Here is a 20,523-nt window from a genome sequence, read left to right as displayed (position 1 = left end):
TCTAGGCATTCAAAATGAAGCTTGTGGAATGATGAATAAGATTATTACCTTTGTTAGACCCAAAGTGGCCGTAAAGGCCTGAAAATCTACATGGCATTCTACCAAAATCAAATCAACAAACAAAGGGAAACCCAATTAAACCCACATTCCAATTTAACCAAAGTTCAACAATTTAACCCCAAATTAAATCAACAGAACAGAGAAAAAGAGGAAAACTCAAATGCAATAGGAGCGAAAGAGAGGAGAGAGAGATTACAAACAACGCCTGGCCTAAATTTGAAAGCGGCAGTGAACTCCCAGCTCCCTTTCACCTTTCTATTTCAATAGGATTAAGATTCAATGCCCATATAGTCGGGATCAAATGTGGTGTCATCAATCTGACTCCTTGTATTACAAACATTTTTGTGTTATTGGGATTACTTAACCTTACTAGCTATTTAAATCTTCTCTAATTTCCTCTAATGCCCCTACAACACAAAACAAAATTAGTGATAAAAATTGTGTAACGTGCACTTAGTTTTTCCTTATTTTATTATCAAAGGGAGAAAAAAAAAACAGTAGCGACTCATTTTGATTATAACTCGCCAGTTTGTGTTGGTCATCCGGTTCCAATTATCAAGAGATTGCATTACAAAAACTGCTTTGTGATCAATTCATAGAACTTTGTGCTATAATCAAAATCAATCATATTATAAACTTTTATTATTTAAAAGAAAATGATTAAAAATAATTTTTCTTAATCAATCAATTATAACACATAAATAGACGGTTTGTAATATTTTTACCTTATCCGCTAAACGATTAAGCCCAAACGACATGCCGTCTTATGCGAGGCTCAAACAGCGTTGTTCGCTCTTCGACTCCAAGTTCAGTCTTCCTTCCATGTCTCAGGTCTGGTTTGGTACTAAAGTGATTCTGAAAAAAGTTGGTATCAAAAAAAGCTAGGAGCTGTTTTTGTGTTTGGTAAACATTAAGCTTCAGCCTTTTTTTACAATTTTGGATGAAAAAAGCCAAAAACAAGAAGCTGCAAAACCCAGCTTAGAAAAATCGATTTTTTTTCACATTGGTTTTATATAAAAGTTTACCAAACACTATAATACTGTTTTTTATTTATTTCAAAAGCATTTTTACAAAAAAGTTTACCAAACACTCTGTTGCTTTATTTCACGTCACAGCAGCAGTTTTTTTTCAAAACACAGCATTACCAAACCAGAGTCGCTCTCTCTGTCTGAAGCAGAAAGGGTTTCAACTGAAGTTAAACCCTCACCCTCCTTCTGATTCCCGCGCTCTGAGAGCTTCTAGGGTTTAAGCGTCGGTCAGCCAGAAGCCACTGCAAACCCTAGAGTTTTGAAGGCGACGTGGTTTTGGTGCTGATGGACGTAGAAATGGACGCTTCTCCAAGCTTCTTCGACCCCGAGGACCTCACAATCAGAGAGAAGTTTCGTCGATACGGGTTCGGATCTAAATTTCTCAGTTATCTGAAATTACTGTATTTTTTTTTTTGGTTTATTTGGGGTTTTCTGGGATGAAGCTTGATTACAAAAATCGAATTTGTAGTCCTATTGTGTTATTTAATGGAAATTAAGCTACTTTTGATTGGTAAATATCGGTTCAAGGATTAGGGTTTTGATTTCAGAGTGTGAAGGCTTAGAATTAATTTTCAAATTTTGGAACATGTAATGCCACTTCTCATCTATGGTAAAAATAGTCCCCTTAGAGAGCCCTTTGAATTTCCGGGTATTGTTCCGATTGGTTTTACTTTTCGTATGTTTGAAGTGAACCTTTCTGGATGTTTTTAGAAGTGTCATTGGTATGCATATTGTGGTTTTTACTTATTGGTTTAATGTAATGCCAGGAAAAGGCACTTGACTTCAAGCATGTCGCCCCACCAAGATAATTCAGCTTCTAAATACAGTGAATCTAGGCTACTATACGACGGGCAGAATTTACATAGCCCGACCAATGCTGCACTTCTTCTTGAAAATATTAAACAAGAGGTTGAAGGCATTGATGCTAATCATGTGGAAAGAACTTCTTTCTTAAGAAGGAGGTCGCCCATTGATGGCACAGGTATGGATGATGGTGCTGGGTCAGTCCACCATTCAATCAAAGTTTTGAAGAATGAGGAGGATTCACTGGCTGATGATGGAGATCCAACCTTTAGCCTATTTGCATCTCTACTTGATTCTGCTCTTCAAGGTGCTTGAGCTAGACATACCTATTAATATAGTACTCAAAATTTAGATTTCTGTTAGTTATATTTATATCCATCTTCAACATTTCCTTTTGATAGTGCTTCTGGTCTCAAGCTTCTTCTCAGTTTTATAAATTATATCAACCTTTCCTGATGAGCAGTTTGACGTCGCTTCTAATTGACTAACCTGTTTATCTTTTTGGTGGCTTGCAGGGTTGTTGCCTTTTCCTGACTTGATATTAAGATTTGAAGAATCCTGCCGAAATGTTTCAGAGTCGATTAGGTATGTTCTGGTATTGAAAATACTTTTTAAACTGGCATAGAAGCTGTTAGTATTGCTATACACACAAATGCTTATCGGGTTCTTCTACAGGTATGGTTCCAATATAAGGCATCGTGTTGTAGAGGACAAGTTGATGAGGCAGAAGGCTCAACTCCTGCTTGATGAGGCTGCTTCTTGGTCCCTTTTGTGGTGCCTTTATGGGAAAGGAAATCTATCTCTAACCTCTGAAGTTTTATGCTATAGCTGATTTCCTTCACACATGTACAGATGCATATTTACACTTCACACAAATGCACGTGGTGTAATTGGCAATATGGATGTGGTCATCCATTTAACTTCGATAAATAAATGTGCATGGAATCCAAAATTTTCATGGGAACGGACTGATATTTACATTTCATCTAGAATATGTGAGTTTCTGACTGACTTCTGTCTATGGAGCTGTTGGCGTGGGTTGGCAAGTTTTTGCCATGATGGGTGAGCTTGCTAGCACAAAGTTTTTAATTTTCAAAATCTTGGCCCATAGGCCCATGCCAAGCCTAACCCAGCCCTGGTCCGCCCCTTCCAATCATGTTGTTTTTTTATGCTGTATAGATTCAGCATATGAATGGAAATATCAACACAGGTCTGTAAATGTGAAAAGTCATCTGCGTTAAAGATAAAACTTCTTTCTGTACCAACTTACCATTCTTTATGTTACATTTGTTCTAATAATCTGAAATTGCAGGCAATCCAACAAAAAAAATTATTTGATCGTTGCTTGTTCTAATGCTAATCTATTTTAAAAGATCAGCATTTTCTAGGAATAAACTGTTTGTAGTCAAAACTGAGTTAATTAATGTGTATTTTATAGGTTTATTCAGCTATATACCCTGAGTTGTGTCTATTTTGTGGTTGGTGGAAAAAAAAATTAATGTCTTTTGTTCCCTTTAGGTTAATAATATTTTTTTTTGGTTGCTAGTCTTACACTTATTAGCTCTGAGTTTAGTGTGACAGTTATTCTTCTTCTTGCAGGGACTGAAGAGATCCCTAAAGAGTTCATCTTGGTAATGCATTTTCCTTGTCATTAGTTGTTTGATTGGAAAAACATGTGAATTTATTTATTTATTTTTAGTAGAAATTTAATATATTAAGAAGTACAGGGAGGTTAGCCAAAAAACCAAAAAAAAAAAACTCATTTAAATATATTGACTCATGCCAGTTGCCCTCAACATCACATTTGGAGGCTTGCCAATTTGTCGTAGAGGACCATACGGCACAATTATGTCTACGCATTGTTCAATGGCTAGAAGGCTTAGCCTCCAAAGCACTTGACTTGGAAAGAAAGGTTACCACTTAAAGCTATAGTTTTCCCCAGAACATGTTTAATTGTGCAAAATCATTATTCTCTGGTTAATATACCAATCTGTTCTTATGCAATTTTTGTTGTCGTATCACACCATGGCACGTATTGGCCTCTTTACTCAATAAAAGACAGTGAGCTTTCACTGCTTATTGTAGACTTTTGTGTACCAGGAAATTTTGAAGTTGGAAAATTTAATACTTGCAGGTGCGGGGGTCTCATGTCAGTGCCTGTCTCCCAAGCTCTGGAATTTGGTATCATACTCAATGCTATCTTAAGAAGGGAGCCTCCAGTACAAATACCGTTCATCACCTGGATTTTGATGCTCCAACACGTGAACATGCTCAACTACTACCTGATGACAAAGTATTTTTTGTTCTCTTACAAATTTTAAGTTTTCTTAGATTTTGAAGTGCCATTGTAGTGCTTCAGATGTCCATGCTCTTTTATTTGCATATAAAATTTACACATTTCAAATTAATTATCTGTTATAAAATTGAATTTCAAATTAACTAGGTTGTCTAGAGGAATTTTTCTATGACTGTACCCGCGGGCCTTGCTCTCCTTAAGTTACTAGTGGATTAATGCCCCTAGTGGACTTCACTGTCATGATATTTTGGCACAAAGCTTACATTTGGTCGAGCCTTTAAGGAAGACACTATAGTACGTAATGGAATATATATCAAGTTGTATGTAAAAAGTTACTGGCATTATGTATTTTATTCTAAGAAGAACAAAGAATATCAAGATATAAGCTGTCGTGTGGAAAGATGATAGTCTTTATAACATTATGAACCCTTTGTATATTGTCTGGAAATTGCTTTAAAATTATTGAAAGTACTTTAAATCCTATGGAGTTGTAACTGATATAGTACATGTGTGTTTGTGCTGCAAGACAACACGGATTGTTCTTTACAATGTAGTGTTTAAGCTCTACATTATATTTGTTTTGGAGGGGCCAGGTTTTGTTAAGTCAGAAGCAATCAACTCAAATCCTTGCTCCAACCCCTCACCCCTTCTTTTTGGCCAGGGATGCATAAATCTACTTTTAACTTAAGTTATCAACTTGTAATTTCTTTTTAATGTCAAAGTATGTTACCTATTGGGGTTTGAGGCATATTAATTCCTTTTAATTTTTGTAGGTTCAGAATATCTGCCATATGTAACTTCTATGTTATCGTGCATGTATGTTTCTATCAGATAAAATTTAACAGTTATACGCCTGCAGAAACAAGATGAATCTCTGTTGGAAGATGTCTGGACTCTTTTAAGAGCTGGAAGACGGGAAGAGGCATGTCACCTTTGCCGGTCTGTGGGACAGGTTAGTGAAGTTGTGAAAAATATGAGATAATACTTTATTTTATGTTTGTTGCTCTCTTGACACCTGCTAACATTTCGGTAGCCATGGAGAGCTGCAACTTTGTGTGTATTTGGAGGAATTAATGAGTTTCCGTCAGTTGAAGCCGTGGTGAAAAATGGAAAGAAGAGAACTTTGCAAGCCATTGAGTTAGAAAGTGGCATTGGCCACCAATGGCATCTGTGGAAATGGGCATCATATTGTGCATCAGAGGTAGGGTTGAAAGGATTTAGGAACATAAAATTCTGTCCTTTTGTATGGATTTCATACATTGTTAGTACTTAATTATATAAATATTTTCTGTTTTGCTCCCTGGTTTTCTCATTGTTCCTAATGTTATAGAGTTATCTGTTGCTTTTTATTCCTTTCTTCCCCCCTGAAGTATTTTAACATGCTAAATTTCCTTTCTATTTATTTTGAAGAAAATAGCTGAGCAAGATGCTGGGAAATATGAAGCAGCAGTGTATGCAGCACAATGTAGTAATTTAAGGCGCTTGCTTCCAATCTGCACTGACTGGGAGGTGTTTGTCCCCTTGCCCAAAAATTAAAATTATAAGAATCCTCAAAATTTTTTTTTAATTACATCTACTTTTTAATGATTCATATTTTGTGATTTTTTAATTGTTAAGTAACTTATATCAAAAAATTAAAGTGCCACTTTTGCATAGTGCGAATGTTGCTATTCTTGCTGCACTCTAAAACTAGTTTACACGTGTTGGATTGTTGTCCTTGGAGATTCTTGATAGCATTATATTTTTTTTCCATTCCCTTATAACAACACCATTAGTTTTTCATATTTCTTAAATCTAACCAAAATATTTGCAGTCAGCATGCTGGGCTATGGCAAAATCATGGTTAGATGTTCAGGTGGATTTGGAATTGGCTCATTTGGAACCAGGAAGAATGGATCAATTTAAAAGCATTGGAGATGCAATTGATGGAAGTCCTGGACATATTGACGGAGCTGTTCAGCCTTCAAATGGACCAGGAATTTGGCCGCTCCAAGTTTTGAACCAACAACCACGACAACTTTCAGATCTACTCCAGAAACTTCAATCAGGGTATATACACAATGCATATGCATTTTTCATTCTGATTTTGAGCTGTTATTTTCTGCAGTATTGCTTAATGTTAATGAAAGAGTAGTTTCTTTGAGATGAAAATTTCTATTTGTTTGAATTAGGGAATTAGTTCATGAAAGTGTTACTCGAGGATGCAAGGAGCAGCAACGTCAAATTGAGGTATCTTCAAAAACAATTAGTTGATTCTCTCTGTTTCTATGGAAAATAGTTCCACCGTTTAGCTTCATGGATTGGAAATTATTTTCTATTGTTTGATTCAATGAGAATTTCTTCTCCTGTGGAAATTTCTTTAGGACATGCATTTCCTTTTTGATAGAGATGTATTTAATAATTTTTATTAACCAAAAAAAAAAAAAAAAAAAAAGAAGAATCCCCCTAATATCAACCAAACAGACAAACACAGTAAAAAAAAATGTTATAGAAAATAGTTTCTCAAACATTTGTGCTAGGTTAAAAGCCTTGATCAAAATGTAGCTCTCAAACACTTGTGTGAGGTTGAACCCTTGACAAAATATAATAAGAAGATATTCATAATTTTTTTTTCCTAAAACATCAGAGAATTTTATGAAGAGTTTTGAAAAAAATTCTTTGGGTGGAAAACCTTTGCTCAAAGAAATTTGATTTCTTCCAAAACAAATTTCTATGAGATTGTGTAAATGTTTTTGCTTGAATCACGTGCGTGTTTCTTTTTCTTGACAAAAGAATTGCAAGGTGTATGAATTGTATATTTATATATGCACCTACTGTCTATTTATCACTTTTCTATAAGTATGTGTGTACTATTCCTTTTATATATAGAGAGATAATATTCACACACCCCAAATTACTTCCACCACACCCTTTTATTTGTTTTATATTTTTTTGATATTCTACACACCACTAGCACTTGATAGAAAAATATTAAAAAATTAAAAGGGTGTCGGGGAAGTAATTTGGGTGTGAATATAATCTCTCTATATATAAGTCCTCACTCCTTGTATACCATACTTGGGGGCCTGCTTTTCATTTCTTTTCTCTTTTTCTGCACTTATAACAACAAATTGGTTGACAGATGAAACTAATGTTAGGAGATATCTCACAATTGCTGGACCTTATATGGTCATGGATAGCCCCTTCAGAAGATGATCAGAGTTTCTTCAGGTAATGTTGGAGTTGCATGCACCTCAGTTCTCTGACCTCATGTGTTAGAGATGACTATGTTTCATAGGACCAATGAATTCTTTGTTCCTGGGCCTTTCAGCATTTGATAATTTTGTGTGACCAAATACCAAACTCACACAAACCAGTGTACAGTTTATGTTCTGCCCCCTGGAAAGTCTCAGTGATTGGGATGGCTGAAAAATGTATCAGTTCAATGCAATGTGCAAGTTCTTGAATGGATGATCACTATATAATGATTCTCCATGTTACTTTGTTTGGTGATTACTTTCGTACATGAATACCTCGGTTTCAAGATATTTTTGTAAAATCAGTTTCGATATTTTTTGTAAACAAATTTATTGCAGTCTTCCATGTTCCGCTGAAACAAACAAATTAAGTAGTTGTCTAATGTTTTAGGATTGGTTTAATGACTAATGGACGTCGTTTTTTTCTTGATTAGGCCCCATGGAGATCCTCAGATGATTCGATTTGGTGCTCATCTAGTGCTTGTGCTTAGATATTTACTTGATGATGAAAATCAGGATACTTTGAGAGAGAAGATTATGAATGTTGGTGATCTCATTGTACACATGTGAGTAGCTTCATATCATGTCTAGAGCAATTGTTATGTGATACGGTATGAACTATTGTTGAATAACAAAAATGAGAACTTGGGGTAACAATATGAGACAAAGTTGGACCCCTTGAATGAACCCAGTGTGGATAAAAGGGTGTTTCTCATGTCTTTGGAGACGGCTTGAATTTTGTGTCACGGAGATTTCTATTCTATTAGAAGAGGATTATGTGTGTATATATATACATCTGTATGTATTTGGGTGGATGCGGCTAATTGGTTTATTGTTCTTTAATGGTTGGTGAATCTAATTCTAGGTATGCCATGTTTCTGTTTTCCAAGCAACACGAGGAGTTGGTGGGTATATATGCTTCTCAACTTGCACGCCACCGTTGCATTGACCTCTTTGTGCACATGATGGAACTGAGGCTAAACAGCAGGTTAATGTTTCTGTACAATGTTCTCCTGTTACTGTTTTTAACAAAATATATGTAGGGTATTCAAATTTGAAAACGTATCGTAATTTATGTTAGCAGGATATCAAAAAATTGCAGGGTATTCTATGCAGGTTGTATAATTTTTTTTTTCTTGGATGGAGATGGAGGAGACATGCAGCTTTATTTATTACCCAGTATATATTATTTATATTTATATGTTGTCTCTAAACAGTGTGCATGTCAAATATAAGATCTTCCTTTCTGCTATGGGGTATTTACAATTTTCTCCCATGGACAACTCAAAAGGAAGTTTTGAAGAAATTGTTGAGAGGTATTTCTTGTTTCTTTATCCTACTTTACTTTTGGGATAGGAAGAAAGCAATTTGATCGTTCTATATGTTATTCTACTTCTAACAAACTGTTTAAACAGGGTTCTGTCAAGATCTCGGGAAATGAAAGTTGGCAAGTATGATAAGTTATCAGATGTTGCAGAGCAGCACCGGCTGCAGAGCCTTCCGAAAGCTATGGTTGTCCAGTGGCTATGCTTTACACCCCCCTCAACCATTACTAATGTTGAGGATGTCAGTACAAAACTTCTTCTACGAGCTTTGATACACAGGTAATGGTTGTACCATGTTATATAGCTCCATAAAGGTTTCTGGAACATCAAGCTGGTTTCTGGTCAGTATATAATTCGGAAATCAAACAAAAATGATTAAACAGCATGAAAGAATAGTTCAGTTCTTTTCTTTTTGTGATGTGTTAAGATGATGTATACTTTCTTGTTAGAGAAAAAAAGGTAATTTATATCTTAAGGTTGTAGTTCTCGTCTTGGTGAGAATTGTTTACTCTAATTGTTATAGTAGCTCCATGAGATTCTTTAGGTGGTATTTGTTGTTGATGCATTCTCATTGCATCTTCCTTGCCTGCTCTATTTGGTTTCGGTCCTTCAATTCGTCAATTTTAACCTCTTATTTTCTCCCTTTAGCAACATATTGTTCCGGGAGTTTGCCCTGATTTCAATGTGGAGAGTTCCTGCAATGCCCATTGGTGCTCACACATTACTTAGTTTCCTTGCTGAACCTTTAAAGCAACTTTCAGAATCTTCTAATACCTTGGAGAATTACAACGTGTCTCAGAACCTCAAAGAGTTCCACGATTGGGTATGCTTTGTTTTTATGTCCCCCCCTCTTTGCTCTCAATTTATCTCTCTCTAACCTTGTCAACTTACTAGTAATTTAGTATGTTATCAAATCCTTGTGAAATTTTATTTCATTTATATATGTATATAATAATTTGTTATTTATTTTGAACAGAGTGAGTATTATTCTTGTGATGCAAAATATCGCAGCTGGCTCAAAATTGAATTAGAGAATGCAGAGGTTTCTCCTCTTGAACTCTCAATGGAGGAAAAACAAAGGGCCGTTTCAGCAGCCAATGAGACTCTGAATTCATCTCTGTCATTGTTACTGAGTAAGCTGATTATTTCTCTTATTAAATGTGAAAACAAGCTTAGAAAGATATCTTTGTTTGGCTTGTATTTTTTCAAACAACAAAGATATTCCTGAGGACAATGAGTTTAGATCCATTATGTGTCCCTTTTTTTTCTTTCTAATTTTCACCTTTTTCAGATTTAATTTTAGTTGCTTGGCATATAAATAAGTTGTCCTTGTATTGTAGGAACTGAAAATCCTTGGTTAGCTTCAGCTCAAGATCATTTGTACGAATCTGGGGAACCTATATTTCTTGAATTGCACGCCACCGCAATGCTTTGCTTGCCATCTGGTGAATGTCTGCCTCCAGATGCAACCGTGTGCACTACATTGATGAGTGCTCTGTACTCTTCAGTGAGCGAGGAAGATGTGTTGCATAGGCAACTAATGGTATGTTTGTTTGTGGAAGCTGATAGGAAGAAAGGATAAAATAAATGTGTATTGATAGATTCTCCAAACTTAAAATCTAAGTTTCTCTTGGTGTGGGTTCTCATTGGTGAGAACAATAAGAGGCTGACACTGTCCAGAATATTGTCCCTTTACCTACCTAATCTTTTATGCATTAACCTTTCTGTTTCTTTCTTCACTTTTCTTCTGCTCACTAACAGGAATCTTTTTGTTCCTCCGCAGATAAATGTCACCATATCCTCAAAGGACAATTACTGTGTAGAGGTTGTGCTTCGCTGCTTGGCAGTGGCAGGTGATGGTCTTGGGCTTCGGGGACACACTGATGGGGGTCTTCTTGGTACTGTTATGGCTGCTGGTTTCAAAGGTAAGTAATATTATTGATACTGCAGTTCTATTGTGCTTTGCTTGATGCCCTCTCTGGTTTTCTTTGATCTTCAAGTAAACTTTTAGGGCTCGGGCTTTTCAGCTTTGCTTGATGTGAGATGAATTTTATATTGGAAAAAGCAAAGGGTAATAAATGGATTATTCGGCAGCTCTCTATGTTCAACCTACCATAATCTTCAGAAACTGATCAAAGTGTGGTCGCGCTGCTATAGAATCAAAATTGAATGAAATGTACTCTTCGAATGCTGAATGAAAGAAATAGTAGGAGAAAAGGTGATTAAACTGATTAATTTTCGTTGCAGGTGAGTTGCTTCGTTTTCAAGCTGGAGTTACCATCGAGATTTCCCGAATAGATGCTTGGTATTCGAGCAAAGAAGGTTCCCTAGAGAGCCCAGCAACGTACATTGTGCGGGGCCTTTGTCGTAGGTGCTGTATTCCAGAAGTCATTCTTCGATGCATGCAGGTAAACTTCTTCCCACGTAGCCTTCTACTAGAAATTTATCTATGAATGATTACATAGAGTAACAAGAACCGTGCACACCTTTTAATGGTGTAATGTATGTCACAATACGCAGGTCTCTCTTTCGCTTATAGAGTTGGGTGTTCCACCTGAAAGCCATGATCAGTTGATTGAATTAGTTGCTAGCTCCGAAGCTGGGGTCCTTCATTTGTTTAGTCACCAACAATTGCAAGTAAGCTAATAGATACTTCTCATTTATTCACCACTGGCGGGTAGAAAATTTATAACTCGAGGCTTTAAGCATATTGACCCTTTATCTACGAGCAGTCTCCCACTTTTTGACAATCAGATGAAAATGGCTATTCCTCCTTTTAGGGGCACTTTTGTATTGTAAATTAAAACCCTTGCCATCAAAATTTCAACTGCCCGTACCATTGCCTTCACTTCGGAAACTGCTGTGGAGCTCCCTCTTTTACTTTCTCTTTTTGCATCCGTTGATTAACATGACCCGACTTTATTGAACTGCCGTCTCATCTGCAGGAGTTTTTGTTGTTTGAGAGGGAATACTCCATAAACCAAATGGAGCTTGAAGAGGAGCTTTCTTCTTGACTTGTTGGTCAAGAAAAGGTCTCTAGGTGCTTACTGCAAGGCTGATAGGGTTGTAAAATGGTATGCTTCGTAGTTTTACGGTCGGAGGTATTCCGAATCGCTATCCAACGACAGCGGTGCCGTCCGCAATTTTTTTGAATGCATTTACTCCGCTGTGAAGATTTTATTGTTTGTATAGGTTTTTGTAAGACTTCTCTTTGTAGGTGGTTCAATGATTAAGGAATATCGATGTTATATTAATTTATTTTTGTCGAGAAAGATGGTTGTTTTTTATATTTTATTTTTTCTAAACATATTATTATTGCTACTGTTCTTAGTTTTTCGAAATTGTTGTACATGCTAGCGGATGTCAAACTATGAGCATGCAGACGACCGTCTCTCCATAAGTGATTTTCACATATTTTTATTTATTTTTTATTTTTTGATAAAAAAGAAATTCATTAAAGAGAAAAGCCGACAACTCGTTTCAGTACAATCAAAGAGAGAAGCCTAACGAGCGGCCAAGGGTAAAGCTCTATCCCAAACATAAAAATCATCAACATAATATTAATAACTAACACTAGTTATAGCATCTGCTAGAAAACATGTCTCCAACAGATGTTTTCAAAATTCCCAACAAGCCAACAAACATCCTCCAGTATGGACTTTAGCCTCTAGGGGTTATAAGAGCTATGAATAGACTCAATCACCAGCTTCGAGTCACTTTCAACAACAATATGACTAAAACCTTTAGATTTTGACATTAAATTGAAAAAATTAAATGGGTATTCGAAGATAGAAATAATTAGTGGCGCGCAAAAGAAATAAAATACTGTAGAAATTATTTCTCGCGGGTCGGAAAAAAGTGATGACTGTGTTAAAATAATAATAAAGTGGAAACTGTTTTTATTAAATAAATATTTTTTTGGTTAAGGAAAAAAGACTCAAGGTTGAGGAGTTATCAATTAGCATGAGATAAAAACGTCACTCTAACGGCAATGTTTTGCTTAATCCAAAATGCAAACAACACAAAATAGACAGTACTACCACCACTTCCCACCGGTGTTTGAAGTTTCTTCAATATGGTCGATGTTTTCGTGGAAATATTGAAAAAATGACATAAAGATATGAAAACTTAATCTAATATCAAAAAAATTCTTATATTTTGTTTAAATCAGTGTTTGACATTCCCTAAAGTTTATGTTGACCCTAAAAATACAATGTCTATGTGGCGTGCAAGGCTGAGTAATTATGAACTAACTACAGGCTAATTTGGTATTACTGTGCTTTTTGAAAAAACCTACTTTATGCCCTAAAAATAATCAGTTGTAAAATAAAACAGTTGAGTGTTTGGTAAACTTTTATTGTAAAAGTACTTTTGCCAAAAAAACAATGTTCAAGTGTTTGGTAAACTTTTATGTAAAACTGTTATGACTATGAAAATGACTAAAAAGGTACAATGTTAAATGTGATATAATAATTTGTTTTATTTATTATTTATAATTTCATCTTCAATCTTCATCATTTATCTTTATTTTATTTTTTTATTTATAATTTTAGCTTCGATCTCCCTTGTTTATCTTTAATTTATAATTTTATCTTCCATCTCCCTCATTTATCTTCTGATTCTTCTACATCTCCCGATTCTTCTGCACCACTGGCAACCCCAAAATTCCAACCTAACCCAGCCGCACAGAAGACTTCGCCAGAGTCTATTTCCAGCAATCTCCGCCATCGATTTTTACCACAGTCGCGGCGCCTACTACCGGGATCTAAAGCCGAAGAACGACGAGAACTTGAAAGACACCTGTATCGGACTCAGTGTACTTGAAGCAGATTCTCACCCATGTCGCCAACCTCATCGAGCCTTCTGGAAAAGTTCCAAAACCTTTAGCACCTCTGGATTGCAAGCATTTCATCCTTGGAACAGTTCCCGTAAAGGCGAAATCTCCAGAAGATCATCCTCCCCAATAACAGAATCGCCGACGGCCTTGAATTCCTCGTCAAAGCCGAACTTGACTCGCTGAGGGACCTCATCATCTCAAACAATCTGATTCGACGAGGGAAACAAGAAGGAGAAACGTAGAGGGTATAATTGGGTCTAAGAAAGTTTCATTAAACTTTACTATTCATCCACCTACTTTGAAAAAAAAGCAGGTTTTGAGAAGCAGCAAATGCTGCTTCTATTTTTCAGCTTATTTTGGCTGGAAGTTTGAAAAGAAACATTTATTTTTACATTTAAAAACACATTTACACCTCAACCATTTTTCATAGCTGTTTTTTTTTTTTTGTTGCTTTTTTTTCTCCAGCTATGCCAAACTGGTACTACGTCCTTCTTTTGAATGTGGAAAAAGTATGGTGGTGGTGACAAATGAGTTGCTAATTTATCACCTAGCAAGCTGCTGACTTATGCACCTGGCGATTACAGTCGAGGAAGGAATACAACTTGACCTTAGGTTCTAGAACTTGAAAACAAGTTTACTAGATCACTGTGAAATTCAATAACTGGCTTGGCTTTCACTGTGCTAAATATGAGTAACTTAATAACACTTCACTTCACCCAGAAGTTAATGAGATGACCTCTTTAGGCGAAAGAATGAGAAATTCTTCGCCCGTCGAGTCTTAGATAGGTAACCAAACAACCAAAAGTAATGGTGTTCAGGGTTAGGATAGTTAGTGTTTGTCTCAGTAGTGTAAGAAGGATTTCGTGTAGAATGAGGGTTTTCACGTAGAGCGTTTAAGTTGTTTGTTGAATTGAATGGGCTTTCTACGTTGCATATGAAAGAGAAAATATCTTTATGTATTTCTTAATGAATAAGATTACATTGTGATTCTGATATATATATATATATATATATATACACACATACAAGAGAATATCCTTTGAGTAAATGACAACTCATCTAACTAATTACAGCTAGGAAAACAAACAGAAAATGTTAATTAGGATTTACAATGCTACCCTTAATATCCCCCCTCAAACAAAACTGAGGGACTTGAAGGGAAAGTTTGTCCCTAAGTAGTTGAAATCTAGCCTTAGAAAGAGACTTGGTGCAAATGTCAGCAATCTGGTCTTGAGTGCAGATAAAATGAACTAAAATGGCTTTGGACAAGACTTTTTCCCGAGTGTAGTGATAGTCTATCTCGACTTGCTTTGTTCTTGCATGAAAAATGGGATTCTTAGCTAATGAAATAGCTGAGATGTTGTCACACCAAAGCATGGGAAGATAGGGCAGTTGTAAACCAACATCAACCAATAATTTGCAAATCCATGTAATTTCAGTTGCAGTGTTTGCCAAGGACCTGTATTGAGCTTCAGTAGAAGATCTGACCACTGTTGGTTGCTTCTTAGCACTCCAACTAATAAGAGAGTTACCCAAAAATATGCAAAATCCACTAGTTGATGGTTTATCTATATGACAACCTGCCCAATTAGCATTTGAAAAGGCATTAATACTGAGGGAATTTGAATGTTTAGGAAACCAGAGACCAAGATCCAGAGTTCCTTTAAGGTATCTCAAAATCCTTTTAACAGCTTGAAGATGAGATTCCTTTGGTTGATGCATAAACTGACATACTGGATTGATTGCAAATGAAGGGTCAGGTGATGCGTTACGAATGTGACACACAAATTAAACCCTATTTGTGACAATTGTAGTAATGATGTAAGTAGGGATCGTTCTAACCGGGGATTAACCAGGGGTGCTAATCTAATATAAATTGACTTAAAAACACAAAAACTAAACTTAAAGACTCTAACTAGACTACTATGACTCAAAACAGATTTGAAACACTCAAAACTGCCTAAAACAATCAAATTGACTCAAACAAAAACTAAAACTTGATTTGGACGAATTTGAAAGTGCTTGTGACTCAAAATACTTAAAAACACAAAATAAGACAGATTATAATGACTAAGACTTAACAAAATATGGGGGGGATTGTGTTTGGACGAAATTAAATTTAACGGACAGATTGTAAAGAAAAACAGATTGTAAGACAATTTGTGATGAACCAATGGATGATGGAATAGCTAAGGGGTTCTTCTCCACACATGATATATATGCAACGTAAGTCAATTTCCAGTTATCAATTCAATAAGTTATGAACCTCGACACTCCAAGTTAATTAGGTCCGCTTAAATTAACCTTCAGATTTCCCTAGAATCATTGAATTGGATGAATATGCATCGCAACCAAATTATTCCTAACAAGTTCTCTATATGAACAGCATGATAAAGACACAAGTTAGAATCATTACATTCTTTGGAAATCATAAGCATCGACAAGGCATTTGTAACTATGAAAAGCATGATACTCCTGCCAGGAATCTATTTAACACGATCGTGACTAGCGACCTTCACTACTTGCGAATATAAATTCATAACAATTAGGTGAAACAAACTTATACCTTAGCACCAGATTCAAGCATGCAAATTAAGCGTGCACTCTCAATCAACATACAAGAATAAGTTCTAAATCAGACGGTTAAGCAAATTGTATTCACGACTTATGCAATGATAACTGGAAGTAATCAACTTATTTCACATATATAATCATGGTTTCGAATACACCCTTAGCCAAAACGAATTTAGCCAATCATACTTAAACCAAAACAAAGATTACATGAATTAGACATTGAAATATAAGATATAATACACCTAAAATTGTTCAACAACTCAGAATGAAGAGCCAAACAATTGAGTGAATCTGTCTCCTTTCCCTTGCTTGCGGCAGATTGGGTGATGATGGTTTCTGGGTTGTTTTGATGATAGAATGGATTTTGGGGTGTTTAGAGGCACGACAAGGGATGTAGGTTGAGTATGGATGAGTGTTTGATGGTTGGAAGGTGGTGGAGGACTCGACAATGATGGTGGAAGAAGGTGGAATGGCTGGTTATGTTTCTGGGTTGCAGAATGGTGTTTTGGGATGGATGGATGTGTGTGGGAGTGAATGGACGAGTTTTGGTGGTGGATCCCCTCTAGGGTTCGGCCAAGGGCTGATTATAAGTGTTTTGGGAAGTTAATAACATACCTAATTGAGTTATGATTCAGATTTCCTAGTCTAAATATAAAAGGTAAGTGAATAAAGTCCAAAAAAATCAGAAAAGGGGAATGCACAAATTTAAAACAAGTAAGGAATGTCCTTGCCTTGCAAGGAATCAGAAATTAAACCTCTTGCACAGCAAGGAAAGGGAATTTAAGGTAAGGTACGAAATTGGTGCAAAAGAAGGAAGGAAAAATCCATTCCTTGCAAGAAATCAGAAATTAGGACTTTAGGGAAAGTTTTAGAACTAGGAAAGTGAATTAAACTAGGAAATAGGAAATTGAAATCAGGAAACACAAGGGAAGGGTGCGGCACATAGTTTAGGGAAAGGTAAGACACAAAGCAAGAGGTATTAGAATAAGGGAAAGGTCCTAACACATATGGAAAATAGGGAAGTTTACACAAAGAAAGGGAAACAACCTTCCTTGCACGGCAAGGAAGGGAAAGTTGCAAAGAACCTTTGTTTGTTGTCCAAGGGTGCTCGGGAGCTATCTTAGTTGCCAAAACTTAGAGCGTTCTTGATTTAGGAAAGGTCAACCAAAATAGGAAACTTTGGCTTAACTTTCCTACTTCAAGTAGGAATCCTTGTGTGATTAGGAATCCTCGTCCAAATAGGAATCCTCATGTGAGTGGGAAACCTCCTTCAATTTGGAAACCTTCTCGTAATTGGAATCCTCGTCGTAGTAGGAATCCTTGTTGTAGTAGGAATCCTTGCGACATCAACTCTTCAAGTTCGTCCATTCCTTTTGCTCCAAGCATAAGCTATCCAATTTGTGCCCAAAAGTGCTCCAAAAGGCTCCAAAATGCATCTTTTCGCCAACTACGTCTTATGAACCTGAAAACACACAAAAGAAGCTTAAAGAACTAAAATAACTAAGAATTAATAACATAAATGTACGAAAACAAGCAAACTAAGTCGCATAAATATGCTTCTATCATTAGGCCTGGACCAAGTGAGGTATTGTAATCCTCCAACCAATGATCTATACTTTGATGGATTTGATAATCGTGAAGACTGATGATCCAATGAAGAAGTGCTAAAAGGAGTGGCACATGGTTTTGCACCAAGCATATTTGATTTCTCAAGCAAATTAAGAATGTACTTGGTTTGAGATATAAAGAACCCTGATGTTGACTTTTTGACTTCAATGCCAAGAAAATAGTGAAGAGGTCCTGAGTCTTTGATAGAAAAGAAGTTACTGAGTTGAGAAATAGTATCTTTGCAAACTTAAGGATTTGGACATATGACTAGTATATCATCAACATACACTAAGATTTGGACATTTGACAAATAGTGAATGGTCATTTTGTGAACCAGTGAATCCCATAGAAAAGAGAGCAGTGTGAAGTTTTTCATACCAAGCCCTAGGGCCTTGTTTGAGTCCATATAGAGAATTATACAGCTATCAAACATAGTTAGGCTTGGTTGAATCTTCAAATCTTAGAGGTTGAACCATAAAGACAGATTCAGATAATGTTCCATGCAGAAAAGCATTGCTCACATCCAATTGATTGAGAAACTAGTTGAAGTGATCAGCTAATGTAAAAAGTAATCTAATGGTAACTGGTTTAGCTACTGGACTAAATGTCTCAGTGTAGTCTAAACCTTGTTGCTGGTGAAACCCTTTGGCAACAAGCTGGGCTTTAAACTTGTCGATTGTGCCATCTGGTTTTCTCTTGATCCGAAAAACCCATTTACATCCCACCAAATTTTGAGAGGAATGTAGTGGAACAAGTAACCAGGTATCAGTGCTAAGTAATGCATTGAATTCTTCCTGCATTGCTGGTCTTCAGTGAAGGTGTTTAGAAGCTTGAAGGTAGGTGGTTGGGATATAGTCTGGAGCAAGGTGAGAAGGAATAAGATGTTTGGTGGCATCAAGAGCTTTAGGTTTGACAATGCCAGATTTAGACCTGGTTTGCATAAGGTGAGTGTTGATTGGCAATTGGGTCTGTTGACTGTTAAAGGAGGAAGGAATTGGATGTGGTGAAGATATAGGTGAAGTTGTGGGAGGATGAGAGATATGTGATGTAGATAAAGAAGTGGTTGAGAGGGATGGTGGTGCAGGGAAGGTTAATGATGTAGGAATAAGATTAAAATTGGAACTAGAGGACTGGTGCAGAACTGGAGAAGTAACAGTATAATGAAAGGGAAACTGAGTTTCATAAAAAAGCACATGCTTGGAAATGTAGACTTTCCTAGTTACAAGGGACATATACTTGTAACCTTTGTGTTGTAAGCTGTATCCCAGAAAAACTGATAGGAGCATATTCATGCGACTTAAATGGCTTGTTCTCGTGCATTTACGTTATGGTTCTTTAGTTATTTTAGTACTTTAAGCTATTTTCGTGTGTTTGTAGGTCCAAAGGGCTAAAGGAGCAAAAAGATGCATTTTGGAGACTTTTGGAGCACTTTTGGGCTAAGGATGGATAGCTTATGCTTGGAGCCAAAGTGTTGGACGAAATTGAAGACCAAAGTGTTGGAACCTTGTTCCCTTTAGTTTTAGGACATTTAAACCTTTCCTTTATCCTTAGCCGTGCATAACATTCCAACATTCCACTCCTTCATTTCAGCCACACTCCCACATATCATTACTTATCACCACATATCACTTATCACTTATCATTCACCACATATCATTCACCACTTATCATTCACCACATATCATTCACCACTTATCATATCATTCACTTATCATATCATACACTTAATTAATTAACCCACATGCACCCTTTATTCTTTCATCATTCCAGCCACTCCACATCCCTCACCAAGAAATCATTCAACACATGCATCCATAATCATTCCTACACATGTGCCGTGCATCTCCACAATCCCATTCATCAACACATGCATTCACATGCATTTCCAACCCACATGTCCCTTTAATTAATTTAACCTAGCTGTTATTGCACATGCATTCCTTTAATTCATCATTGCACCACAAATCATCAACACATGCACCCTTTAATTCATTTCATACACATTCATTTTCAGCCACTTTCACACACCAACAACACCACTCATTGCACATGCCTTCCCCCTCTAATCCACATGCAAACACATTCATAAACAACACCCAATCTACCCAAAAGCCGTGCATCACACATGCATTTCCAGCTCCCCCTTTTTTGCATTCCCATCCCATTCCACATGCATTCACTTCATCATTGCAGCCACATTTCCACCCACATCCATTTAATTCACATGCTTTCACATGCATTTTCAGCCATGCACATTCACCTTGCATTTGCAGAAAATCCACTTCCTTTGCACATGCATTCATCATCATCACTCTAGTTTTAATTCACATGTATTTCAGATTGCATTCCCATTCTTTAATTCAACCAACACAACCATGCACTCCACATGCATTTCCACCCTTACAAGACCATAATCATTCATCCACACAATCTGCCATCATTCACACAAACACCATCATTGCACCACAATGCAGCCACATGCACTTGTTCCTCCAACATTTCAGCCACATGCACTCCCATTCTCTCCCAAAACCGTGCACATGCATTCTCCTTGCATTTCCAGCCATTCCACATGCTATTTCAGCCACATGCACTCATAATCATTCAACCAACTTTGCACATGCATTCATCATCATAACCTAGCTGTCATGTTCCCCCCATTTCACCTATAAATAAGCATCCATTGCATTCATTCTCATAAACACTTCCATTTCAGAATGTAGACCATCAAACTTCCTTGTGCTGTGCTCTCCCT

At 36.5% G+C, this 20,523-nt stretch overlaps 1 protein-coding gene across 1 annotated transcript; it reads left to right on the top strand.

Moving 5' to 3' along the window:
* The first annotated feature begins 1,224 nt into the window (after positions 1–1,224).
* On the top strand, positions 1,225–12,070 carry LOC137707911 (nuclear pore complex protein NUP107-like). The gene is made up of 24 exons (XM_068446853.1): positions 1,225–1,453; positions 1,856–2,199; positions 2,408–2,477; positions 2,568–2,684; positions 3,493–3,523; positions 3,679–3,804; positions 4,027–4,185; positions 5,048–5,140; positions 5,222–5,389; positions 5,599–5,697; positions 6,002–6,237; positions 6,360–6,417; positions 7,310–7,398; positions 7,859–7,990; positions 8,290–8,412; positions 8,642–8,740; positions 8,840–9,028; positions 9,398–9,572; positions 9,726–9,882; positions 10,090–10,292; positions 10,533–10,674; positions 10,997–11,157; positions 11,270–11,386; positions 11,695–12,070. The coding sequence occupies exons 1-24, from the start codon at positions 1,374–1,376 to the stop codon at positions 11,761–11,763; spliced, it is 3,237 nt and encodes a 1,078-aa protein (XP_068302954.1). The 5' UTR covers positions 1,225–1,373; the 3' UTR covers positions 11,764–12,070.
* The last annotated feature ends 8,453 nt before the right edge of the window (positions 12,071–20,523 follow it).

Source organism: Pyrus communis, chromosome 11, assembly GCF_963583255.1.
Source record: "Pyrus communis chromosome 11, drPyrComm1.1, whole genome shotgun sequence".
NCBI lineage: Eukaryota > Viridiplantae > Streptophyta > Magnoliopsida > Rosales > Rosaceae > Pyrus > Pyrus communis.
The sequence above is the reverse complement of the archived record's forward strand: the minus strand, read 5'-3'. Positions and strand labels throughout refer to the sequence as shown.

What these genes read in the sequence shown, in the direction of transcription:
- LOC137707911 (XM_068446853.1), top strand. Translation starts at nt 1,374, where the DNA reads ATGGACGTAGAAATGGACGCTTCTCCAAGCTTCTTCGACCCCGAGGAC. An exon ending in TCCCTAAAGAGTTCATCTTG is followed by an intron (nt 3,524 to 3,678) that starts GTAATGCATTTT and finishes GACTCATGCCAG; the next exon opens with TTGCCCTCAACATCACATTT. An exon ending in CACTTGACTTGGAAAGAAAG is followed by an intron (nt 3,805 to 4,026) that starts GTTACCACTTAA and finishes TAATACTTGCAG; the next exon opens with GTGCGGGGGTCTCATGTCAG.